This window comes from Salmo trutta, chromosome 12, assembly GCF_901001165.1.
Source record: "Salmo trutta chromosome 12, fSalTru1.1, whole genome shotgun sequence".
Classification (NCBI taxonomy): Eukaryota; Metazoa; Chordata; class Actinopteri; order Salmoniformes; family Salmonidae; genus Salmo; species Salmo trutta.
In genome coordinates, this window is record NC_042968.1 from 79,113,208 (window position 1) to 79,140,532 (window position 27,325).

Sequence of the window (27,325 nt, forward strand, 5' to 3'; positions counted from 1 at the left end):
GACCCACATGCTCCAGGACATACACTTTCCAAGACCCACACGCTGCAGGACCCACACGCTGCAGGACCCACACGCTGCAGGACCCACACACTCCAGGACCTACACTTTCCAGGACCCACACACTGCAGGACCCACACACTCCAGAGGAGACAGACTCACAACTCCAGAGGAGACAGACTCACAGCTCCAGAGAAGACAGACTCACAGCTCCAGAGGAGACAGACTCACAACTCCAGAGGAGAAAGACTCACAGCTCCAGAGGAGACAGACTCACAGCTCCAGAGGAGACAGACTCACAACTCCAGAGGAGACAGACTCACAACTCCAGATCTGTATCTTTTACAACACAAGGTGTGTTTTTAATTCACATTTATACACATTTATATAGAAAATCTTCCTGTAGTCGGCTAACAGAAGGATGAATTGTGTTGTGATTTCCTCATTGGTGCGATAACAATTAGTATACAGGACTGTAAGAGATTCTGAAGGTTATTATCCAGCATTTGTTTACTGGGAGGGTTTGTCATAGGGAGGGTTTCCATGTTCTTTCTCTTTTAGGTTTTCATCAGCTGAAGGAGAAAGAGATCGTGTAAGAAGGGATTAAAGAATCACTGCTGTAGACCAGAGAGAGAGAGAGAGAATGAGAAAAAGTGAGAGAAAAAAAGAGCGAGGAAGAGAGGAGCGAGTAGTGCACTGCTCACAGACCAAAAGATGCAGAGAAATATGCAGAGAGAGGAAGAGAGACAGATGACATGGAAGAATCAAAGGAAGAGGGGGAGGAGAGACTTACTCAGAAGACTAAAAGAGAAGGAAAGATTATGAAATTATTTGAAATAAATAAATACATGTAAGTGTAGGGAGAGAAAGCAGAGTGAATAGCAAGCCTAAGGGAAAGGGAAGAGGATGGAGGGGGAAGAGAGAGAGGTTGTGAAACAGGGAAGCAACAGAGGGAGTGGAAGGGCTTGTGTATGTGTGTGTGTGAGAGAGAGAGAGAGAGAGAGAGGGAGAGAGAGAGGAGAGGGAGAGAGAGAGAGAGAGGGAGAGAGAGAGAGCGAGAGAGAGAGAAGGAGAGAGAGAGAGAGAGAGAGAGGAGAAATTGTGACTCAATCAGCTGCCTCATTGTTCACGCAGGACAAGTGCAGGAGAGAAGAGGAGAGTGTGACAAGGAAGGGAGGGATAGAGGCAGGAAGGGAAAAAAGAGAGAGGGCGTCTTCAATTTGGAGTGATACACAAAGCTAACTCATTATATTGCACACTAGAGTATTGTCCTGAATACAAATTCAGTCCTCCCCACACGTGCATAAACAAAGGCAAATATAAATGTGCATGCAGGTGAAGAGTCGTTTCCTGTGCTATTTGTATTTATTTGTTTGCTTATTAGGATCCGCATTAGCTTTTGCAGAAGCAGCAGCTACTCTTCCTAAGGTCCACAAAAAACACAAAACATGACAAGTAACAAACCACTGATAGACAAGGACAGTCACACACATGTAAAATACAACAATACACAAACAATAACAGCAACAAAAAGAAAAGCCTATTGTATCTCTAAACTGCCATACCGGCCAGGATATGTGACGATGTGCACACAATGCCAACAGAGAGAGGAGGAGGGAGGGAGCGTGAGCAGGAGGAGTGGGTGGCTTATGGTCTCAACAGATGATACAAGCTGGCTCTGCCTCGCCTCGCGTCTGCATGTCCATTTCAACTTCACTCCCAACCACCACCATGCTCTAACTGAGAAGCAGGAACAGAGTGACAGTAGTAAAAAACTATTCCAAGTACACTAATCCATTTAAAATATATATGCTGCCCCATCCAACAATTACCCAGTGCTAGCTAAAAAACCCTTGTCCTCAATTCTAAATTGTGGATTTTTATTTATTAATGGGTATTCTCTGCTTTTAATTTATACTTTAGTTCAACTGGATGTGTTGTAGGGGCCAACTCAACTTATAAAAAATGTACTCCCGTATTTCCTGAACCATTTTGATGTAATATCAACATGGCTAGTTATAGGGTAAATAGAAGTGATTGAGATGGAAAGAGTGTTATAGAAACAGAGCGAGAAAGAAAGTGAATTTAAAGTGTTTTAAATGTAGAGTCTTTCCTGTATTTGCCAAGTAACATAACTGTATAAAAAAGGTTAATGCATGTATATTGAGTTTTCAAAAAATCAGGTGTGTGCAGTATTGCCTTGCAAGCTAGTGGATTCTATATCAGGCTGTGTGAATCCACTACAGTACCGATAGACTAACTGGGACATGCAATAACAGGGAGAGTGAAATGCCAACATGGCAAAGCTTCCATGATGATGTAGCACCTCTTCCATGAGGATGTAGCACCTCTTCCATGAGGATGTAGCACCTCTTCCATGAGGATGTAGCACCTCTTCCATGATGATGTAGCACCTCTTCCATGAGGATGTAGCACCTCTTCCATGATGATGTAGCACCTCTTCCATGATGATGTAGCACCTCTTCCATGAGGATGTAGCACCTCTTCCATGATGATGTAGCACCTCTTTCATGAGGATGTAGCACCTCTTCCATGATGATGTAGCACCTCTTCCATGATGATGTAGCACCTATTCCATGATGATGTAGCACCTCTTCCATGATGATGTAGCACCTCTTCCATGATGATGTAGCACCTCTTTCATGATGATGTAGCACCTCTCTCATGATGATGTAGCACCTCTATCATGATGATGTAGCACCTCTCTCATGATGATGTAGCACCTCTATCATGATGATGTAGCACCTCTATCATGATGATGTAGCACCTATTTCATGATGATGTAGCACCTCTATCATGATGATGTAGCACCTCTATCAGGATGATGTAGCACCTATTTCATGATGATGTAGCACCTCTTCCATGGTGATGTAGCACCTATTTCATGATGATGTAGCACCTCTTCCATGGTGATGTAGCACCTATTTCATGATGATGTAGCACCTCTATCATGATGATGTAGCACCTATTTCATGATGATGTAGCACCTCTTCCATGGTGATGTAGCACCTATTTCATGATGATGTAGCACCTCTATCATGATGATGTAGCACCTATTTCATGATGATGTAGCACCTCTTCCATGGTGATGTAGCACCTATTTCATGGTGATGTTGCACCTATTTCATGATGATGTAGCACCTATTTCATGATGATGTAGCACCTCTATCATGATGATGTAGCACCTATTTCATGTCAGATCTAATCTGACAGCCAACCTGGAGATATTACAGTCGGGAATTCACTGAAATCATCAGACCCGGAAATCACACGCCCCATTTTCACATTCATATATTCCTATTTTATATAATTTGATGTATCTGGTAATCGTCTCTGCTTATGTGGCAGAGTGGCCCTCCATTCCATGCAACAGCATTTTGCTGCAGGGGGCCACGACTCCTCTGTTAATGCTTAGAGGATTTACTTTTAATCTGGGATTCCTGTGGAAGAGACATGGAGCCAAATTAATTCATATGGCAGCAGCAGCAGTAGTAACAGTAGTAACAGCAGCAGCAGCGACAGTAGAAGCAGCAGCAGCAGCAGCAACAGTAGTAACAGCAGCAGCAGCAACAGTAGTAATAGCAGCAGCAGCAACAGTAGTAACAGCAGCAGCAGTGACAGTAGTAACAGCAGCAGCAGCAACAGTAGTAACAGCAGCAGCAACAACAGTAGTAACAGCAGCAGCAACAGTAGTAACAGCAGCAGCAGCGACAGTAGTAACAGCAGCAGCAGCAACAACAGTAGTAACAGCAGCAGCAGAAACAACAGTAGTAACAGCAGCAGCAACAGTAGTAACAGCAGCAGCAGCGACAGTAGTAACAGCAGCAGCAACAGTAGTAACAGCAGCAGCAGCAACAGTAGTAACAGCAGTAGCAGCAACAACAGTAGTAACAGCAGCAGCAGCAACAGTAGTAACAGCAGTAGCAGCAACAACAGTAGTAACAGCAGCAGCAGCAACAGTAGTAACAGCAGCAGCAACAGTAGTAACAGCAGCAGCAGCAACAGTAGTAACAGCAGTAGCAGCAACAACAGTAGTAACAGCAGCAGCGGCGACAGCAGTAACAGCAGCAGCAACGGCAGTAGTAATAGCAGCAGCAGCAACAGTAGTAATAGCAGCAGCAGCAACAGTAGTAACAGCAGCAGCAGTGACAGTAGTAACAGCAGCAGCAGCAACAGTAGTAACAGCAGCAGCAACAACAGTAGTAATAGCAGCAGCAGCAACAGTAGTAATAGCAGCAGCAGTGACAGTAGTAACAGCAGCAGCAGTGACAGTAGTAACAGCAGCAGCAGCAACAGTAGTAACAGCAGCAGCAGCAACAGTAGTAATAGCAGCAGCAGCAACAGTAGTAACAGCAGCAGCAGTGACAGTAGTAACAGCAGCAGCAGCAACAGTAGTAACAGCAGCAGCAACAACAGTAGTAACAGCAGCAGCAACAGTAGTAACAGCAGCAGCAGCGACAGTAGTAACAGCAGCAGCAGCAACAACAGTAGTAACAGCAGCAGCAGAAACAACAGTAGTAACAGCAGCAGCAGAAACAACAGTAGTAACAGCAGCAGCAGCGACAGTAGTAACAGCAGCAGCAACAGTAGTAACAGCAGCAGCAGCGACAGTAGTAACAGCAGCAGCAACAACAGTAGTAACAGCAGCAGCAACAGTAGTAACAGCAGTAGCAGCAACAACAGTAGTAACAGCAGCAGCGGCGACAGCAGTAACAGCAGCAGCAACGGCAGTAGTAATAGCAGCAGCAGCAACAGTAGTAATAGCAGCAGCAGCAACAGTAGTAATAGCAGCAGCAGCAACAGTAGTAACAGCAGCAGCAGTGACAGTAGTAACAGCAGCAGCAGAAACAACAGTAGTAACAGCAGCAGCAACAACAGTAGTAACAGCAGCAGCAACAGTAGTAACAGCAGCAGCAGCGACAGTAGTAACAGCAGCAGCAGCAACAACAGTAGTAACAGCAGCAGCAGAAACAACAGTAGTAACAGCAGCAGCAACAGTAGTAACAGCAGCAGCAGCGACAGTAGTAACAGCAGCAGCAGCGACAGTAGTAACAGCAGCAGCAACAACAGTAGTAACAGCAGCAGCAACAGTAGTAACAGCAGCAGCAGCGACAGTAGTAACAGCAGCAGCAGCAACAACAGTAGTAACAGCAGCAGCAACAGTAGTAACAGCAGCAGCAACAACAGTAGTAACAGCAGCAGCAGCGACTGTAGTAACAGCAGCAGCAGCGACAGTAGTAACAGCAGCAGCAGCAACAGTAGTAACAGCAGCAGCAGCGACAGTAGTAACAGCAGCAGCAGCAACAGTAGTAACAGCAGCAGCAGTGGCAACAGTAGTAACAGCAGCAGCAACGACAGTAGTAGCAGCAGTAACAGCAGCAGCAGCGAGAGTAGTAACAGCAGCAGCAACAGTAGTAACAGCAGCAGCAGCGACAGTAGTAACAGCAGCAGCAGCAACAACAGTAGTAACAGCAGCAGCAACAGTAGTAACAGCAGCAGCAGCGACAGTAGTAACAGCAGCAGCAGCAACAACAGTAGTAACAGCAGCAGCAACAGTAGTAACAGCAGCAGCAACAACAGTAGTAACAGCAGCAGCAGCGACTGTAGTAACAGCAGCAGCAGCGACAGTAGTAACAGCAGCAGCAGCAACAGTAGTAACAGCAGCAGCAGCGACAGTAGTAACAGCAGCAGCAGCAACAGTAGTAACAGCAGCAGCAGTGGCAACAGTAGTAACAGCAGCAGCAACGACAGTAGTAGCAGCAGTAACAGCAGCAGCAGCGAGAGTAGTAACAGCAGCAGCAGCAACAACAGTAGTAACAGCAGCAGCAACAGTAGTAACAGCAGCAGCAGCGACAGTAGTAACAGCAGCAGCAGCAACAACAGTAGTAACAGCAGCAGCAACAGTAGTAACAGCAGCAGCAGCGACAGTAGTAACAGCAGCAGCAGCAACAACAGTAGGAACAGCAGCAGCAACAGTAGTAACAGCAGCAGCAACAAGAGTAGTAACAGCAGCAGCAGCGACTGTAGTAACAGCAGCAGCAGCGACAGTAGTAACAGCAGCAGCAGCAACAGTAGTAACAGCAGCAGCAGCAACAGTAGTAACAGCAGCAGCAGTGACAACAGTAGTAACAGCAGCAGCAACGACAGTAGTAGCAGCAGTAACAGCAGCAGCAGCGAGAGTAGTAACAGCAGCAGCAACAGTAGTAACAGCAGCAGCAGCAACAGCAGTAACAGCAGCAGCATCGACAGTAGTAGCAGCAGCAACAGTAGTAACAGCAGCAGCAGCGAGAGTAGTAACAGCAGCAGCAGCAACAGTAGTAACAGCAGCAGCGACAGTAGTAACAGCAGCAGCAGCAACAACAGTAGTAATAGCAGCAGCGACAGTAGTAACAGCAGCAGCAACAACAACAGTAGTAACAGCAGCAGCAGCAACAACAGTAGTAACAGCAGCAGTGACAGTAGTAACAGCAGCAGCAGCAACAACAGTAGTAATAGCAGCAGCGACAGTAGTAACAGCAGCAGCAACGACAGTAGTAACAGCAGCAGCAACAGTAGTAACAGCAGCAGCAGCAACAGTAGTATTTGCAGCAGCAACAACAACAGTAGTAACAGCAGCAGCAGCAACAGTAGTAACAGCAGCAGCAACAACAACAGTAGTAACAGCAGCAGGAGCAACAACAGTAGTAACAGCAGCAACAGTAGTAACAGCAGCAACAGTAGTAACAGCAGCAGCAGCAACAGTAGTAACAGCAGCAACAGTAGTAACAGCAGCAACAGTAGTAATAGCAGCAGCAGCAACAGTAGTAACAGCAGCAGCAGCGACAGTAGTAACAGCAACAACAGTAGTAACAGCAGCAGCAGCAACAGTAGTAACAGCAGCAGCAGCAACAGTAGTAACAGCAGCAGCAGCAACAGTAGTAGTAACAGCAGCAGCAGCAACAGTAGTAACAGCAGCAGCAACAACAGTAGTAACAGCAGCAGGAGCAACAACAGTAGTAACAGCAGCAACAGTAGTAACAGCAGCAGCAGCAACAGTAGTAGAAGCAGCAATAGTAGTAACAGCAGCAGCAACAGTAGTAACAGCAGCAGCAGCGACAGTAGTAACAGCAGCAGCAGTGACAGTAGTAACAGCAGCAGCAGCAACAGTAGTAACAGCAGCAGCAGCAACAGTAGTAGTAACAGCAGCAGCAACAGTAGTAACAGCAGCATTAGCAACAACAGTAGTAACAGCAGCAACAGTAGTAACAGCAGCAGCGACAGTAGTAACAGCAGCAGCAACAACAGTAGTAACAGCAGCAGTGACAGTAGTAACAGCAGCAGCAGCAACAACAGTAGTAATAGCAGCAGCGACAGTAGTAACAGCAGCAGCAACGACAGTAGTAACAGCAGCAGCAACAGTAGTAACAGCAGCAGCAGCAACAGTAGTATTTGCAGCAGCAACAACAACAGTAGTAACAGCAGCAGCAGCAACAGTAGTAACAGCAGCAGCAACAACAACAGTAGTAACAGCAGCAGGAGCAACAACAGTAGTAACAGCAGCAACAGTAGTAACAGCAGCAACAGTAGTAACAGCAGCAGCAGCAACAGTAGTAACAGCAGCAACAGTAGTAACAGCAGCAACAGTAGTAATAGCAGCAGCAGCGACAGTAGTAACAGCAACAACAGTAGTAACAGCAGCAGCAGCAACAGTAGTAACAGCAGCAGCAGCAACAGTAGTAGTAACAGCAGCAGCAGCAGCAACAGTAGTAACAGCAGCAGCAACAACAGTAGTAACAGCAGCAGGAGCAACAACAGTAGTAACAGCAGCAACAGTAGTAACAGCAGCAGCAGCAACAGTAGTAGAAGCAGCAATAGTAGTAACAGCAGCAGCAACAGTAGTAACAGCAGCAGCAGCGACAGTAGTAGTAACAGCAGCAGCAGTGACAGTAGTAACAGCAGCAACAGTAGTAACAGCAGCAGCAGCAACAGTAGTAGTAACAGCAGCAGCAACAGTAGTAACAGCAGCAGCAGCAACAACAGTAGTAACAGCAGCAACAGTAGTAACAGCAGCAACAGTAGTAACAGCAGCAACAGTAGTAACAGCAGCAGCAGCAACAGTAGTAACAGCAGCAACAGTAGTAACAGCAGCAACAGTAGTAATAGCAGCAGCAGCAACAGTAGTAACAGCAGCAGCAGCGACAGTAGTAACAGCAGCAGCAACAACAGTAGTAACAGCAGCAGCAGCAACAGTAGTAACAGCAGCAACAGTAGTAACAGCAGCAGCAGCGACAGTAGTAACAGCAGCAGCAGCGACAGTAGTAACAGCAGCAGCAGCAACAGTAGTAACAGCAGCAGCAACAGTAGTAACAGCAGCAGCAGCGACAGTAGTAACAGCAGCAGCAGCAGCAACAGTAGTAACAGCAGCAGCAGCGACAGTAGTAACAGCAGCAGCAGCGACAGTAGTAACAGCAGCAGCAGCAACAGTAGTAATAGCAGCAGCAACAGTAGTAACAGCAGCAGCAGCAACAGTAGTAACAGCAGCAGCAGCAGTAGTAACAGCAGCAGCAGCGACAGTAGTAACAGCAGCAGCAACAGTAGTAACAGCAGCAGCGACAGTAGTAACAGCAGCAGCAGCAGAGTGGGTAGGAAAATGGACCAGCGACAAGACGGATGCTGTCTCAAATCTCAGGAGGAACATGTCATAGTGATGTAGTGCTCATATCAAGGCACTTAACCTCAGTGGCTCATGGGTAACATTCTAATTTAACATTCACGGCTGTTACTGAAACATTCATAGAAATCATGTATAGATGTCGCTGGGAGATTTGAGTTAAAGTTTAAATTATGATGCGTGCATCTCCTTTTAGGATACGGCCCTAATGGAGTATTCAGATGAAATGTACAAGATGGTAACAGTACTGTTTGTACGTTACTTTGATTAAAGCATCTGCTCTGAATTTATAGATTGAGTGGATTAGGTAGTATGTTAATGTCATTATTTATAAATTGATGTGCATTGATTATCTTTTAAGCCATTAATAATTAGTTTAATTGTATTTAATACAATCATGTGTTTTGCAGCATTAGGTTGTTTTGTACCCTACTGGACATTTTGAAGGCAGCTGATTCTGATTTTGTAGCAGTAGCATCAGTTCAGAGCTAATGACTCTGAAGAGGCCTAGGGTCTGTTCCAGACAAGCAATGAAGCTCACTGATTGCACTCTGCTGACTCAAGCACAATGGACGGCTTCTAATAGTTTCTCTCTCACAGAAACAACTATATACAGTACTGCCAAAGACAAGGTATTTAAACTATTAAAAGTCTTGCAGAATGGTCCAACAGTGCATTCGGAAAGTATTCAGACACCTTGACTTTTTCCACATTTTCCAGCCTTATTCTAAAACGGATTGAATATTTTTTTTTGTCATCAATCTAGACACAATACTCCATAATAACAAAGCGAAAACAGGTTTTTAGAAGTATTTGCACATTATAATTTTTTTTAAACAGAAATACCTTATTTACCTAATTATTCAGACCCTTTGCTATGAGACTCAAAATTGAGCTCAGGTGCATCCTGTTTCCATTGATCATCCTTGATGTTTCTACAACTTGATTGGAGTCCACCTGTGTTAAATGCAATTGTTTGGACATGATTTGGAAAGGCACACACCTGTCTATATAAGTTCCCACAGTTGACAGTGCATGTCGGTGCAAAAACTAAGCCATGAAGTCGAAGGAATTGTACGTTGAGCTCCGAGACAGGATTGTGTTGAGGTACAGATCTGGGGAAGGGTACCAAAACATTTCTGCAGCATTGAAGGTCCCCAAGAACACAGTGACCTCCATCATTCTTAAATGGAAGAAGTTTGGAACCAACAAGACTTTTCCTAGAGTCGGCCAGACTGAGCAATCGGGGGAGGACCTTGGTCAGGGAGGTGACCAAGAAACCGATGGTCACGCTGACAGAGCTCCAGAGTTCCTCTGTGGAGATGGGAGAACTTTCCATAAGGACAACCATCTCTGCAGCACTCCACCAGTTAGGCCTTTATGGTAGAGTGGCCAGACGGAAGCCACTCCTCAGTAAAAGGCACATGACAGCCCGCTTGGAGTTTGCCAAAAGGCACCTAAAAGACTCTCAGATCATGAGAAACAAGATTCTCTGTTTTGATGAAGCCAAGATTGAACTATTTGGCCTGAATGCCAAGCGTCACGTCTGGAGGAAACCTGGCACCATCCCTACGGTGAAGCATGGTGGTAGCAGCATCATGCTGTGTGGATGTTTTTCAGCGGCAGGACTGGGAGACTAGTCAGGATCGAGGAAAAGATGAACGGAGCAAAGTACAGAGAGATCCTTGCTCAGGACCTCAGACTGGAGCGAATCTTCACCTTCCAACAGGACAACGACCCTAAGCACACAGCCAAGACAAGGCAGGAGTGGCTTTGGGACAAGTCTCTGAATGTCCTTGAGTGACCCAGCCAGAGCCCGGACTTGAACCCGATCTAACATGTCTGGAGGGACCTGAAAATAGCTGTGCAACGACGCTCCCCATCCAACCTGACAGAGCTTGAGGGGATTTGCAGAAAAGAATGAGAGAAACTCCCCAAATACAGGTGTACCAAGCTTGTAGCGTCATACCCAAGAAGACTCTAGGCTGTAATCGCTGCCAAAGGTGATTCAACAAATTACTGAGTAAAGGGTCTGAATACTTACAGTACCAGTCAAAAGTTTGGACACATCTACTTCTTCAAGGGTTTTTCTTCATTTTTTTAAACATTTTTTTTACATTGTAGAATAATAGTGAAGGAATCAAAACTATGAAATGACACATATGGAATCATGTAGTAACCAAAAATGTGTGAAACAAATCAAAAATGATTTTATATTTGAGATTCTTCAAAGTAGCCACCCTTTGCCTTGATGACAGCATTGCACACTCTTGGCATTCTCTCAACCAGCTTCATAAGGTAGTCCCCTGGAATGCATTTCAATTAACAGGCCTTGTTAAAAGTTAATTTGTGGAATTTCTTTCCTTCTTAATGCGTTTGAGCCAATCAGTTGTGTTGTGACAAGGTAGGAGTGGTATACAGAAGATAGCCCTATTTGGTAAAAGACCAAGTCCATGGACTGTCGTTTCTCTTTGCTTATTTGAGCTGTTCTTGCCATAATATTATTATTTATTTTTTGTACATTTTAATTTAAGCTTTATTTAACTAGGCAAGTCAGTTAAGAACAAATTCTTATTTACAATGACGGCCTAGGAACAGTGGGTTAACTGCCTTGTTCAGGGGCAGAACGAATCCCCAAGCTGACAAGGTAAAAATCTGTCGTTCTGCCCCTGAACAGAGCAGTTAACCCACTGTTCCTAGGCCATCATTGTACATAAGAATTTGTTCTAAACTGACTTGCCTAGCTCAATAAAGGTTCAATTAAAATTAAAAAATATATATATTATGGCAAGAACAGCTCAAATAAGCAAAGAGAAACGACAGTCCATTATTTCTTTAAGACATGAAGGTCAGTCAATCCGGAAAATTTCAAGAACTTTTGTGTACAGTCGCAAAAACCATCAAGCACTATGATGAAGCTGGCTCTCATGAGGACCGCCACATGAAAGGAAGACCCAGAGTTACCTCTGCTGCAGAGAATAAGTTCATTAGAGTTAACTGCACCTTAGATTGCAGCCCAAATAAATACTTCAGAGTTCAAGTAACAGACACATCTCAACATCAACTGTTCAGAAGAGACTGCGTGAATCAGGCCTTCATGATCGAATTGCTGCAAAGAAACCACTACTAAAGGACACCAATAAGAAGAAGAGACTCGGGCCAAGAAACACAAGCAATGGACATTAGACCAGTAGAAATCTGTCCTTTCCAGGTGAAGCTGGTTGAGAGAATGCCAAGAGTGTGCAAAGCTGTCATCAAGGCAAAGGGTGGCAACTTTGAAGAATCTCAAATATCAAATATATTTTGGTTTGTTTAACACTTTTTTGTTTACTACATGATTCCATATGTGGTATTTCATAGTTTTGATGTCTTCACTATTATTCTACAATGTAGAAAATAGGAAAAATAAAGAAAAACCCTTGAATGAGTAGGTGTGTCCAATCTTTTGACTGGTGATATTTTCGTTTTACTTTTTTTAATAAATTTGCTAAATTGTAAAAAAACGTTTTTTGCTTTCTCACTATGGGGTATTGTGTGTAGATTGATGAGGATTTTTTTTAAAAAATTCATTTTAGAATAAGGCTGTAACATAACAAAATGTAAAAAAGTCAAGGTGTCTGAATACTTTCCGAATGAGATATACGGAAATAACATTTTGGAGAGTTGATAGTACAACAATGATTGAGCATGGCCATATTGTAGCACAGTAAAAGTAAATAGGTCATCGTTTTTTCTTGTATATATTTTTTTTCCATCCTCAGACTCTTCATCCTCTATTTTTGTGTTTCATTTATTCATCCTTTGATCCCTTCATTTATCCCCTTCAGCACCATGGCCATCTCTTGCTTGCATCACTCCTTCCCAAGCACCAATCTCTACATTTTAAAGGACATTCATGGACATAGGCATGTAAGATAAGCTTCGTGCCAGTGTTACCTCTACCATGCCATCAATAGAGTGGATTTCCCGATACACCAGCACCCTCTTTGGTAATCATTCCCAGATTTTCCTCTTTTATCATAAATATGTGGATATGAGTGCTGCCAGTTACGGTTTCTGTAGTGGATTTCATGGTGAAGATACTGTAGCAACAGTCAATGCTGTCATTTTAGATCTACTCTCTCTCTCTCTCTCTCTCTCTCTCAGTGGCTCTCTGTCTCTCTCTCTCTCTCCCCATCCCTCTCTCCTCCTCTCGCTCTCCCCACCCTCTCTCCTCCCCGCTCTCTCTCTCCCCCACCACTCTCTCATTCTCTCTAGCTCTCTATGTAAATTGATCCTCTCCTTCTTGCTCCAGTTCCAGTATTGGAAAGTGTAGGGCTGTTTTGTGTACTGTACCCTCCCTGCCTTAGGCGACTGTCTGTCTGGCCAGACCATTTCCACAACAACCCCCTCCCCCTCCTCATACCCATCCCCTCCACACAGCCCCGCATTGTCTGACATCTCCCAAATACAGATGACTGCAACTTTGACTGCAACAATTTGTGGGGACACACACGTGTCCTGTACAGTCTGGCTCACGCACACACACGTCTGTATACTTCTGTCACTGTACTCTACAATTACATCCACACACACAAACACACACGCACACACACTCTCACACCCTCAATGGATCTGCACCATAGACATATAGTACCTTCAGAAAGTATTCATACCCCTTCACTTTTTTCACATTTTGTTGTGTTACAGCCTGAATTTAAAATTGATTCAATTGATATTTGTCACTGGCCTACACACAATACTCCATAATGTCAGTGGAATTATGTTTTTAGAAATGTTTACAAATTAATTAAAAATAAAAAGCTGAAATGTCTTCAGTCAACAAGTATTCAACCCCTTTGTTATGGCAAGCCTAAATAAGTTCAGGAGTAAAAAGGTGTTTAACAAGTCACATAATAAGTTGCATGGACTCACTCTGTGTGCAATAATAGTGTTTAACATGATTTTTAAATGACTACCACATCTCTATACCCCACACATACAATTATCTGTAAAGTCCCTCAGTTGAGCAGTACATTTCAAACACAGATTCAACCACAAAGACCAGGGAAGTTTTCCAATGCCTTGCAAAGAAGGGCACCTATTGGTAGATGGGTAAAAAAGCAGTCATTGAATATCCCTTTGAGAATGCTGAAGTTATTAATTACACTTTGGATGGTGTATCAATACACTCAGTCACTACACCGATACAGTTGTCCTTCCTAACTCAGTTGCCGGTCAGGAAGGAAACCGCTCAGGGATTTCACCATGAGGCCACAGTTACAGAGTTAAAACAGTTACAGAGTTTAATGGCTGTGATAGGAAACTGAGAATGGATCAACAGCATTGTAGTTAATCCACAATACTAACCTAAATGACAGAGTGAAAAGAAGGAACCCTGTGCAGAATAAAACATATTCCAAAACATGCATCCTGTTTGCAATAAGGCACTAAAGAAAAACTGTTTAAAAAAATGGTCAAGTAAATCAACTTTATGTCCTGAATACAAAGCGTTGTGTTTGGACATAACACAACACATCACTGAGTACCACGCTTCATATTTTCAATCATGGTGGTGGCTGCATCATGTTATGAGTATGCTTGTAATCAGCAAGGAATAGAAACAGAAGAGAAATAAGCCCAGGCAAAATCCTAGAGGAAAACCTGGCTCAGTCTGCTTTACACCAGACACTGGAAGACAAATTCACCTTTCAGCAGGACAATAACCTAAAACACAATGCCAAATTTACACTGGAGTTGCTTACCAAGAAGACAGTGAATGTTTCTGAGTGGCCTAGATACAGTTTTGACGTAAATTGTCTTGAAAATCTATGACAAGACTTGAAAATGGCTGTCTAGCAATGATCCACAACCAACTTGAGAGAGCTTGAATAATTTTAAAAAGAATAATGTGCAAATATTGTACAATCCAGGTGTGCAAAGCTCTTAGAGTCTTCCCATTAAGACTCACAGCTGTAATCGCTGCCAAAGGTGATACTAACATGTTTTTTAAAAATACATTTATTTATTTTATTTCACCTTTATTTAACCAGGTAGGCTAGTTGAGAACAAGTTCTCATTTACAACTGCGACCTGGCCAAGATAAAGCAAAGCAGTTCGACACATATAACAACACAGAGTTACACATGGAGTAAAACAAACATACAGTCAATAATACAGTAGAAAAATAAGTCTATATACAATGTGAGCAAATGAGGTGAGATAAGGGAGGTAAAGGCAAAAAATAGGCCATGGTGGCGAAGTAAATACAATATAGCAATTAAAACAATGGAACGGTAGATTTGACAGTAGATGAGTGTGCAAAGTAGAAATACTGGGGTGCAAAGGAGCAAAATAAATACATTAGGGGAATTGTATTGACTGAGGGGTGTGAATAGTTATGTAAATGAGATATTTCTGTATTTCATTTTCAATAAATTTGCAAAAATGTTTAAAAACATGCTTTCACTCTCTAATTATGGGGTAGTGTGTGTAAATGACTGAGAAAAAAATATATTGAATCAATTTTGAATTCAGGCTGTAACACACAAAAAAGTGTAATAATTCAAGGGGTATGAATACTTTCTGAAGGCACTGTAAATGATGTCATAATGTCTGTGGATTAGACCAGCCCTGCTAGTGTAAGCCAAATGAGTAACCATGGGAGGGAGAAACTAAAGTAACTGTAGAAAGTGTTTAAGATCTATCTATGTGCCGTTCTTTGTTAATCCACCCAATCACAACTCCATATGTTCCTCTAATCCCTCCCACTCTCTCCAACACATCGATCTCACTGTCCTTCTATCTTGCCTTTGAAGGAACTGACCCAAATACTCCCCTCTGTTTGACAGACTTCTTTGCACAGCTGCTCAGACTAAAAAAACACACTCAATCCCTCACTCTACTCTGCCACACACACACACATATAGTACACTCATAGCACATATACACACATACATACAATACGCTCATGCATATACACACATACGCACATATGCACACTCATATCCTAGCTTATCAATATTCCGTGGTGAATGCAGAAACAGTGGGATGTACTGTATACCTAATCTGCTTAGTCTTTGGGAGAATTCAAATAAATACTCTATTACACTGTTATAGGGCCAGGAGATTTCACCAAACATGTGGTCAGACCAGAAATATTAGGCCCTAGTTATTGGATTCTTTCAGTGGACAGACCATATGGTCTGGAAAAACTGTATTTTTGGAATAGTAATTTCCCTCTAGGAACACTGTTTGACCAAAAAATTATTTGATATATTTCGTTATGTTCAATATTTTCAAACAGGTTTGGCCACGGTTTATTTTACTGAAATTGATTTGAAGAAAAGTCCTCTCCTTTCCTCCAACTCCTGCTGGAAGCAGATTACTGCCACTTCACCATGACAAGGGGGATTGAAGTCAAGATATAGACCCTTAGAGGGATTAGTAAACTGTAGCGGTTCAATTTCCATGTGACCATGTATAATTTGTGGGATATGGTTTAGGCATAATGAAATAAGGGTACATTGTCAAGCTTGTTATGTCCTGGCATTTCAGTGATTTGGGAATTTCAATTAAACCTTAGTGATCTGGTCACTTGAGCGAATTGTTAACTAAAGCCTGTCTCCTTTTCAGTCTATCTAGGGCTGAAGGAGCCAGCCTGGTTTGAGCTGATCCTTAGGATTCAAGGATCCAGGAAGTTGAGATCGAGAGGAAGAGACGTTCATCATCAGCACCATGGCGTCTGAGGGAGTGGTCGAGCTGCGTGATTGGCTGTTCCTGCTCATGCTCTGCCTGACTCTGTTGGCTGAGGTGCTGGAGATTGCTGCAGCCACAGGGTACGACGAGGAGGGAGACCCAGTGTGCCCCTCTGTCTGCCGATGTGACGAGGACTTCATCTACTGCAACGACCGTGGCCTGAGCTCTATCCCCCCTCTGCCCCCCTCTGCCACTGTGCTCTACCTTCAGAACAACCACATAGACAACGCCGGGCTCCCCACCTCCCTGGAGCGTCAACTCACCGTCCGAGTGGTCTACTTGTACGATAACGAGCTGGATGACTTCCCCATGCACCTTCCCCCTTCCCTCCGGGAGCTGCACCTGCAGGATAACAACATCCGTACGCTTCCCCGCGCCACCCTGGCCCGCATGCCTCTACTGGAGAAGCTGCACCTGGACGACAACTCTGTCTCCACCGTCAGCATCGAGGACCAGGCCTTCGTTGACAACCCACGGCTGCGCCTGCTTTTCCTGTCACGTAACCACCTGTCCAGCATCCCTTCTGGGCTCCCGGCCTCTCTGGAGGAACTGAGGCTGGACGACAACCGCATCTCCACCATCCCCACCCACGCCTTTCGTGGCCTCTCCTCCCTGCGACGCCTCGTTCTGGATGGGAACCTCCTGGCCAACCAGCGCATCGCAGACGACACCTTCTCCCGCCTCTCCAACCTGACAGAGCTTTCATTGGTGCGTAACTCCCTCCTGACCCCGCCACTCAACCTGCCCAGTACCCACCTGCAGCGTCTCTCTTTGCAGGACAACGCTCTGATCCACATTCCCCGTGGCTCCCTGGATGGCATGAGGAGGCTCCAGAGACTGGACCTGTCTGGAAACAACCTGACCACCCTGCCTCGGGGCCTGTTCAAAGACCTGGACAGCCTGGGACAACTGCTGGTGCGGGGGAATCCCTGGCACTGTGGCTGTAACCTGCGCTGGTTACATGACTGGCTGCATGCTAGGGGTAACTCCATCACGGCGAGGGGCCTCACCTGCCAGGGGCCTGACAAGGTTCGAGACATGGCCCTTAAGGACCTGACCAGTCAGATGGAGGAGTGTGAAGTCCCAGGCATAGTGGCTGTCGGGGCTGGGGCTGGGGTCGGGGCCACAGGAAGTGAGACCAGAGACAGAGGGGGTGGAGCAGAAGTAGGAGGGGTTGCTGCTAGCTCCACCACTATCGCCCCTCCACAGGGCTCCCTCTTCACCCTGCGCTCCAAGCGGCCCGGCCTGGGGCTCCCAGACTCTGGTCTAGACTACACACTGGGCAGCAGTGGAGTAGGTAAGAGCCTGGCCCTGAATGTCAAGCCCTTGGCCCCCGACAGCATCCGTGTCACCTGGAGCGTGGCCCAGCCCACCTCCTCCTTCAGACTTAGTTGGCTGCGGCTGGGAACCAGCGCTGCGATGGGCTCCATCACAGAGACCCTGGTGAGAGGAGACCGCAGAGAGTACCTGCTTACCTCCCTGCACCCCCGCTCCAGCTACATCATCTGCATGGTGCCCCTGGCGGCCAGCTCCGGGGGTAGAGGAGCCATGACAGGTGGAAACACTGACTCAGATGAAGCTCCAGTGTGCGCTAAAGCTGAGACGTCAGACCCCAGTCAGCCAGATGTGGGCCAGGAGGACAACCAGGACCCTGAACACATGGCTACTCTGCCTCTGGCTGGGATCATTGGAGGAGCTACGGCCATCGTCTCTCTGGCGCTCATAGTTGCCGTCTTTTGCTGGTACAGGCATCGGGCCGGACGCCTGTCTTCTCGTGACCACTACAGCCGTGGCAGCTCCAGAAAGAGCAAGCACTATGATGACTACATTGAGTCAGGCACAAAGAAGGACACCACCATCCTGGAGATCCGAAGCCCAGGGTTCCAGATGACACCCATGGTTACCCACCAGCCGCTGCAGCCCATGCCCCTCCGGGAGGATTACATCATCCACACTATATTCCCCTCCAATGGCACCGGCCTCTACAAAGGTGCCCACCAAGTGTCCAATGCAGGGTATGGCACCAACCGTGGCTATAGAGAAGGAGGGATCCCAGATATAGACTACTGTTACACGTGATAGTCCTGGCCAGTTCCACACTGTTCTAGATGTACTGTATAGATGCACAGTTTTTTTGTCCGCATGGGTTCTTCTGAAGCACCCCCTTTTGTGCCTTCCTCTTCTAGTCTCCCATTCCAGCTAAGTCTGCTGTTCACTGCACTGGCACTATTTGATTAATTGGTTGGGATGCCTGCAGGAAACCGCTACTGGTACACAGCAGCAGGGACTAACAAACGTCCCATTACAGGTGTTGATACAGACTGCTTCTTCACACCATTAGTAGTGGTCAGTGTACTTTTTCATCACTGCTCCCTCTCTCAGTGAGACATAGTAAAATAATGTGCTGTGTTGAAACGGCAAGATATTTTCACATACAGTACAGTTCCATTTCAGGGCATATGTATGGAAAGCCACACTAACAAAGCTGTAAGGTTAAAAAGTCCTGAAAGGGTCAAAGAGACAGACTGATATTCATCCCTTGCCCACTGGCCATATTTTGCCCTCTTGGCTCATCTGTTTAAATGCCTCAACTATCCCGATGTGCCCATTTTGTCCTATCAGTTACCTGAAGACAGGGCTCTTTAAAGCTGTGAATGGTTCTTTTTCAAACGGCCCACATAACCGCTTGTCTTAAAGCAGACTAGTTGTAGTCTGATCCAGTGGTTCCACAGGGTGAGGGTCTTGTCAGGGCCCAGGGGTGGCTGTCCCTGAAGATATCCTTGATGACTCTGGCTAGATTCTATAACGGAACAATGCATTGAATTCAATTCAATGCAGCCCAGGCTTGTAGATACTTTACTTAGATAGACATCCACTGATCAAAGCTAGTGCTTTGATCAGTCCCTCATTGCTACCCTTATTTATTGGTTTTGTTTTCGGTTCATTTTTTTGGAGCTGGGCCTTGACATTTTTGATGGGGGAATTACTCTAATTTCACCCTTGATGGGGATGATGGATTTGTTGTAGGTCATTTTTGAGCAAGAAGAAGATTTAAAAAATAAATTTAAAAACTCTGAAGATTCGAATTCTCTTGACTGCACCAGCGTGAATGTTTATGTTGTGTACACCTCTTCAATGAAAACTATCTGAAGCAAAAGAGACATTATCAGTTTACAAGACAGAACTTGGTTAATAATAGAGTACCCTGCCAAGACTGACAAATCACTACTTTGAGACTTAAGAGTCAAACCTCCATTTCTCCCTCTGTGTACTTATCAAGTTACCTTAGAAGGTGGTGGTGTTCTGGTGAGAAGGGGGGCCTCCGCTTGGTACTAGATTGCTTTGTAGTTGTTCACTAGTGGGCCGATTCCCAACAGGACAGAGGACCTCTGTGGAGCATCCTGTGGACAGACACAGCAGTCTTGTAAGTGTGAACCAGAAAATGAGTATGTAAACAGCTAGAGGATATCAGGTAGATTATCAAACCGTAACACTGTGGACCTGCACTGTGGGAGGGAGGGAGTAGGTAGAGGGTCTGAGGAGGTGGGGTGAGGCAACAATGGGGTGAGTTCTATTTTCCTTTGTGTGGGCACTGATGATAATCCTCTGCTCAGCTGGGTTGGGCTCAATTCGAAATGAAGGCAGTCAATTCAGGAAGTGATTTGAATTTAAAACTCTTGAAATAAATAGCTTTTCAGTTTATTGAGAAGTCATTGAAAATAAATGCCCTTATTTAGATTATTTGATTGTAATTTTAGTTTACTTCTTGAATTGACTGCCTTCATTTCGAATTGAGCCCAACCCTGCTACTCAGTCCACTTCCCCTATACCCAGCAGCACTACAAATGTAAATGAATCAGCACTTACAGCTACGTAACAGGGAGTGAATGAGAGGATAATGACAGACAGGGAGACCTAGAGAGACACAGAGGAAAAGAGAGCGACAGATTCAAATGCAGAAGACAACACAGAAATGATGGCTCTGGAACGACGGAGTTAACCCATGCATAAACCTGTTTGTCATAGCCTGCTACTCCACATTGCTTTAATATTCTCCATTGCTTGTTTATCACTTTACTGTTTCCATGGTGGAAACAAATCGTGATTCCTTGGCTGTTTTGTCTGTTAGGATTTCATAGTAGGTTGACTGTCAGACAATATGTCAAAGGAGAGTTCATTTTATTTTGAATACAACATGTGAGACTGGAACAAATGATGCTGTTGGTGGCAGGTTTTTATTTTAGAAAATATTGATAAACATTTTTTATTTTTTTTATTTAGTTTATTCATTTTATGCTGTTACCATGACATCCACTAATTTCCACTTTGAGATACCATCTACACCTGTCTCTACAGGAAAAACAAAATAGTGAGCCTTTTAAAAGTGTGCACATTTTTTGTGGTAGGGTCTCTATTGAGTGTACACCTTTTGAAATCAATTCTCAGAGAGTGGTAATAATACAGTATAATCTATCACATTACAGCAACAATGTCGCCATTTCACCATATGTAAGAGCACAAATAACTGTTGAAATATATATATTTTATTTTTTTAAGTAACCACACATAGGGGTAATAGTGAGGGGAAGAATCATATCACAGGTAACCAGCTTACATACAGAAACCAGGCCTGCATGATTTACTGTAACTCCCTCTCTGCCTATTACTCACCCTCTCTCTCCTATAAAACATAGTGTATTTATTTGGTATGTAGCTATTACGGCAGGTAGCATAGTGGTTAGAGGGTTGCACCAGTTACCGCTAGGTCGCTGGTTCAAATGAGCCGACAAGGTGAAAAATGAACAAGGTACTTAACCTTAATTTGCTTTACTATGGCTGACCCTGTAAAACACCACATTTCACTGCACCTATGTGACAATATATATATTTTTTAATTATTGTTTCTAGTTGAGCTTGCATGCCTAGATATGTATGTTTGAGAGAAAGGGAGTCAGAGAGAGAGGGAGAGAGAGAGAGAGAGAGAGAGAGAGAGAGCCATAGTAAGTATGCAGATTGTGTGCATCACAGTCATCGCAGGGAGCACTTACGGTAATTTTGTTTCATTTTTTTAGACCATCTGCCGATTTTACTTCTCTGTCGACTCGACCAGCAGTTGGTGTTTGTGTGTGTGTCAGATTGTGTGGCTCCTGCCGACTCAGACCAGCAGTTGTTCCACCTGCAGCCCATTAACACAGATGTCTTCCCTTCCCTGCTGCGACTGCCCTGGCTCCACCGAAAGGCCCTGTTTGCATAGTCTGTGTTTCTAAAAAAAATAAAACACTCCTCTCTGTGCTCAGATCGATGCTAGCTGCACAATAACAGAGAGTGAAAACAGGGTCAGCTGGGGATCCGTCACCCAGCACACTTTCTAAAGCTTTCTGGGTGAAATGGTGCTCATCATTATCATCATTATCATCAATTATTGCACATTCCCATCCACATTCAGTGCGCCCTCTTCATGCCCCTTCTCTTAGTAGAGTGCCCATCACCCAACCCACACAAGAGTTGGAAGCCTTTGGTATGCTGAGTGGATCCAGGTTTCAGGCGCCAACTTGTGCCACTTTCACATCATGTCGGAAACTTGGAAACTCTTGAGATTTCTGACTTGCTTACTCATTGTAGAAAGATGATACTCGAGTTTCCCACTTGGGAATTATCATAATCAACCAACAGGAAGCTTTACGCAAATAACTTAGGTTAATTTTAACTCTGAGGTCCCAAGTTTCCAACATGACATGAACACGGCATAACACAGGAAATTCAAGGCAATGGTCTGTGGTTTTATGCTTTAAAAAATAATTTTAATGTTGTTTTTTTGTCTACCCCTCCATATTTTTCCTGTGTTTTTTGTAAGTTGCTGCTGTCGAAACATCGCTCTCTCTTCCTTTGTTGGACTCTGTGTTATACTGAGAAAAAATGAACAATTTTGTGTAAAGGATGTCTCTTTTCAATGTGATTAAAGAGGAAATGTGCAAAGCCTTGTGGAGTCTATGTATTTGTGTGAGGGAGTGTGTGTGTTACTGTGTGTGTTTCAGTCTGTTTGTCTAGCATTAGTGTGTTTGTGTCTGTTTGAGTGTACCTGTTCCTGGTTAAAGTTGTGTCCTAGCGCAGAGGGGTCTAAACCGAAGCCATGCAGCTTTGTTGGCTCTGGTACAGATGTATTGATTTCCACTGCTTTGGCCCCCTCATATCCCACACACACCCACACACACACACACACACACACACACACACACACACACACACACATCTACACAGCTGATAGACCTACAATGATTACCATTACACTCATTGTCCTCTCTCGCTGTTCTTTATTTCCTCCCCTGTTCAAAAACAAGCAGCTCCTAGAACAGATGGGCCGGCATTAACCTGCTCTCACATTCATACTGGCCTGTTCATGAGCATCTTTAAACTATGTCCATGGCTGCTGGATGCACTAATACTGAAGGGACATTATCACAGCAATGCTGGCTGACTATGAGTAACACGGGAATTAGTCTACTGGAACAATAAGCAGCTAAGAACAGTAGGAGCCTTCCAATGAACTCATTTAGTTGGGAAAATAAATGTTGTTTATGTTTTAAGGCAGCTGTTTCTTTCCTCTAGTTGTCTGCCTAGCTGGTCTGAAAGAGGAAGGAACCATTTTGGATTTGATAGTCTCAGGCAGAGGTGTACACATTAGCGGCATGCATTACTGTGGATTTAGTCCATTGAACAATCCTGACTGCAAAAGGAAACAAGTTGGGCAAATATACAGAGACATGCAGGCCCAAAGAAACAGTCATTTGTACAGGAGTTACGTTGTGTCCCCATCCACCCCTCCTCTAGAGGACAGCCTAAGTGCTCTAGGCCTCATGTCTTTTATAGGATTTCCAGGGCACCATATTAAATAGAAGCATGTCAAAAGGTTGGAGGGGTGGGGGGGAGTGAGACAGGGGCGAGCCAATGTCACTGTATTTCCTATCTTTATTGGGAGTGACACAAACAGCCCTCCCCTCCACCTCCTCCCCTCTCTGTATGGATTAGCTGAGAGTGTGGGGGGGGCAGTAAGCATGCGTCTCACTTCTTTCCCTCTGTCTCACACACTCCATTTGTCTCTGTCTCTTTCTATACCCCACCACCCCATCCACTGCCTCTGCTTCATCCATCCATCCGTGATTCCCCTCCTCTTTCCCTCTCTCGCTCTGTGTGGAATTTCTCTTTGTCTGTCTGTGTGTGTGTCCTTCATTTGACATACATAAATCAATCAGTCAATCCAATTTTATTCTGAGCAAAGCCCAACGGACTTGCCTTCGAGCCATTGCTCTGGAAAAGTAACGGAATCCAGTGTCTAATTACGTTCCAAATCATATTGCGATTGTGATCGTGGATTGAATTAAGATATAAAATGATGCTTGATTCTTAGATACAGTGAAAACGATTTGTTGTAAAGAAGTCAAATTAGGAGAAATGAAGAGCAGGTACAAGTTCTCGACCGCATCAAATGCAATTGTAATAATAAGTGTGTAATCAGCTGTGTTGGTGTCGAAGGCGGGTTGAGGGTCACCCGACCTAAGCAAGCAGTCTGCATGGGGACTGACTCACTGGGAAGGGACGGCTGTGGCCTGATCTAACTGCACGCTGGTTTAGACAGCTCATTGTTACTGCCTAAGCACATCTAATCAAATTGTATTTGTCACATGTGCCGAATACAACGGGTGTAGACTTGTGAAATGCTTGCTTATGAGCCCTTCTCAAAATAATAATACAAATAAAAATAGTAACACAAGAGGAATAAAATACATGGAGCTATATACAGGGAGTACCAGTACCAGATCAATGTGTAGCTATATACAGGGAGTACCAGTACCAGATCAATGTGGAGCTATATACAGGGAGTACCAGTACCAGATCAATGTGTAGCTATATACAGGGAGTACCAGTACCAGATCAATGTGTAGCTATATACAGGGAGTACCAGTACCAGATCAATGTGTAGCTATATACAGGGAGTACCAGTACCAGATCAATGTGCAGCTATATACAGGGAGTACCAGCACCAGATCAATGTGCAGCTATATACAGGGAGTACCAGTACCAGATCAATGTGTAGCTATATACAGGGAGTACCAGTACCAGATCAATGTGCAGCTATATCCAGGGAGCACCAATACCAGATCAATGTGGAGCTATATACAGGGAGTACCAGTACCAGATCAATGTGTAGCTATATACAGGGAGTACCAGTACCAGATCAATGTGTAGCTATATACAGGGAGTACCAGCAACAGATCAATGTGGAGCTATATACAGGGAGTACCAGTACCAGATCAATGTGGAGCTATATACAGGGAGTACCAGTACCAGATCAATGTGGAGCTATATACAGGGAGTACCAGTACCAGATCAATGTGGAGCTATATACAGGGAGTACCAGCACCAGATCAATGTGTAGCTATATACAGGGAGTACCAGTACCAGATCAATGTGTAGCTATATACAGGGAGTACCAGTACCAGATCAATGTGCAGCTATATACAGGGAGTACCAGCACCAGATCAATGTGCAGCTATATACAGGGAGTACCAGTACCAGATCAATGTGTAGCTATATACAGGGAGTACCAGTACCAGATCAATGTGCAGCTATATCCAGGGAGCACCAATACCAGATCAATGTGGAGCTATATACAGGGAGTACCAGTACCAGATCAATGTGTAGCTATATACAGGGAGTACCAGTACCAGATCAATGTGTAGCTATATACAGGGAGTACCAGCAACAGATCAATGTGGAGCTATATACAGGGAGTACCAGTACCAGATCAATGTGGAGCTATATACAGGGAGTACCAGTACCAGATCAATGTGGAGCTATATACAGGGAGTACCAGTACCAGATCAATGTGGAGCTATATACAGGGAGTACCAGTACCAGCTCAATGTGGAGCTATATACAGGGAGTACCAGTACCAGATCAATGTGGAGCTATATACAGGGAGTACCAGTACCAAGATCAATGTGGAGCTATATACAGGGAGTACCAGATCAATGTGGAGCTATATACAGGGAGTACCAGTACCAGATCAATGTGGAGCTATATACAGGGAGTACCAGTACCAGATCAATGTGGAGCTTTATACAGGGAGTACCAGTACCAGATCAATGTGGAGCTATATACAGGGAGTACCAGTACCAGATCAATGTGGAGCTATATACAGGGAGTACCAAGATCAATGTGGAGCTATATACAGGGAGTACCAGTACCAGATCAATGTGTAGCTATATACAGGGAGTACCAGTACCAGATCAATGTGTAGCTATATACAGGGAGTACCAGTACCAGATCAATGTGTAGCTATATACAGGGAGTACCAGTACCAAGATCAATGTGGAGCTATATACAGGGAGTACCAGTACCAGATCAATGTGGAGCTATATACAGGGAGTACCAGTACAGTACCAGATCAATGTGGAGCTATATACAGGGAGTACCAGTACCAAGATCAATGTGGAGCTATATACAGGGAGTACCAGCACCAGATCAATGTGGAGCTATATACAGGGAGTACCAGTACCAGATCAATGTGGAGCTATATACAGGGAGTACCAGCACCAGATCAATGTGTAGCTATATACAGGGAGTACCAGCACCAGATCAATGTGTAGCTATATACAGGGAGTACCAGCACCAGATTAATGTGGAGCTATATACAGGGAGTACCAGCACCAGATCAATGTGGAGCTATATACAGGGAGTACCAGTACCAGATCAATGTGTAGCTATATACAGGGAGTACCAGTACCAAATCAATGTGGAGCTATATACAGGAAGTACCAGTACCAGATCAATGTGGAGCTATATACAGGAAGTACCAGTACCAGATCAATGTGGAGCTATATACAGGGAGTACCAGTACCAGATCAATGTGGAGCTATATACAGGGAGTACCAGTACCAGATCAATGTGGAGCTATATACAGGGAGTACCAGTACCAGATCAATGTGGAGCTATATACAGGGAGTACCAGTACCAGATCAATGTGTAGCTATATACAGGGAGTACCAGTACCAGATCAATGTGGAGCTATATACAGGGAGTACCAGTACCAGATCAATGTGGAGCTATATACAGGGAGTACCAGTACCAGATCAATGTGGAGCTATATACAGGGAGTACCAGTACCAGATCAATGTGTAGCTATATACAGGGAGTACCAGTACCAGATCAATGTGGAGCTATACACAGGGAGTACCAGTACCAGATCAATGTGTAGCTATATACAGGGAGTACCAGTACCAAGATCAATGTGGAGCTATATACAGGGAGTACCAGATCAATGTGGAGCTATATACAGGGAGTACCAGTACCAGATTAATGTGGAGCTATATACAGGGAGTACCAGTACCAGATCAATGTGGAGCTATATACAGGGAGTACCAGTACCAGATCAATGTGGAGCTATATACAGGGAGTACCAGTACCAGATCAATGTGGAGCTATATACAGGGAGTACCAAGATCAATGTGGAGCTATATACAGGGAGTACCAGTACCAGATCAATGTGGAGCTATATACAGGGAGTACCAGTACCAGATCAATGTGTAGCTATATACAGGGAGTACCAGTACCAGATCAATGTGTAGCTATATACAGGGAGTACCAGTACCAAGATCAATGTGGAGCTATATACAGGGAGTACCAGTACCAGATCAATGTGGAGCTATATACAGGGAGTACCAGTACAGTACCAGATCAATGTGGAGCTATATACAGGGAGTACCAGTACCAAGATCAATGTGGAGCTATATACAGGGAGTACCAGCACCAGATCAATGTGGAGCTATATACAGGGAGTACCAGTACCAGATCAATGTGGAGCTATATACAGGGAGTACCAGCACCAGATCAATGTGTAGCTATATACAGGGAGTACCAGCA

The 27,325-nt window shown here is 44.5% G+C and overlaps 2 protein-coding genes across 3 annotated transcripts; both read left to right on the plus strand.

Annotated features, from left to right (window-relative positions):
- The first annotated feature begins 265 nt into the window (after window positions 1-265).
- Window positions 266-22,384, plus strand: LOC115204304 (leucine-rich repeat transmembrane protein FLRT1-like). Of its 2 annotated transcripts, none has more exons than XM_029769762.1 (2): window positions 266-351; window positions 16,283-22,384. In XM_029769762.1, exon 2 carries the CDS (start codon window positions 16,385-16,387, stop codon window positions 18,482-18,484), a length of 2,100 nt encoding a protein of 699 aa, XP_029625622.1. In that variant the 5' UTR covers window positions 266-351; window positions 16,283-16,384; the 3' UTR covers window positions 18,485-22,384. The 2 variants fall into 2 exon arrangements, with proteins under 2 accessions (XP_029625622.1, XP_029625623.1); XM_029769763.1 differs by lacking the exon at window positions 266-351 and adding an exon at window positions 12,573-12,657.
- LOC115204307 (dentin sialophosphoprotein-like) lies at window positions 4,943-8,329 on the plus strand (the record flags this gene model as incomplete). Its single annotated transcript, XM_029769764.1, has 2 exons — window positions 4,943-5,955; window positions 6,802-8,329. Coding segments are annotated over 2 exons (2,541 nt in total), but the record flags the coding sequence as incomplete, so codon positions are not given.
- Window positions 22,385-27,325: the final 4,941 nt, after the last annotated feature.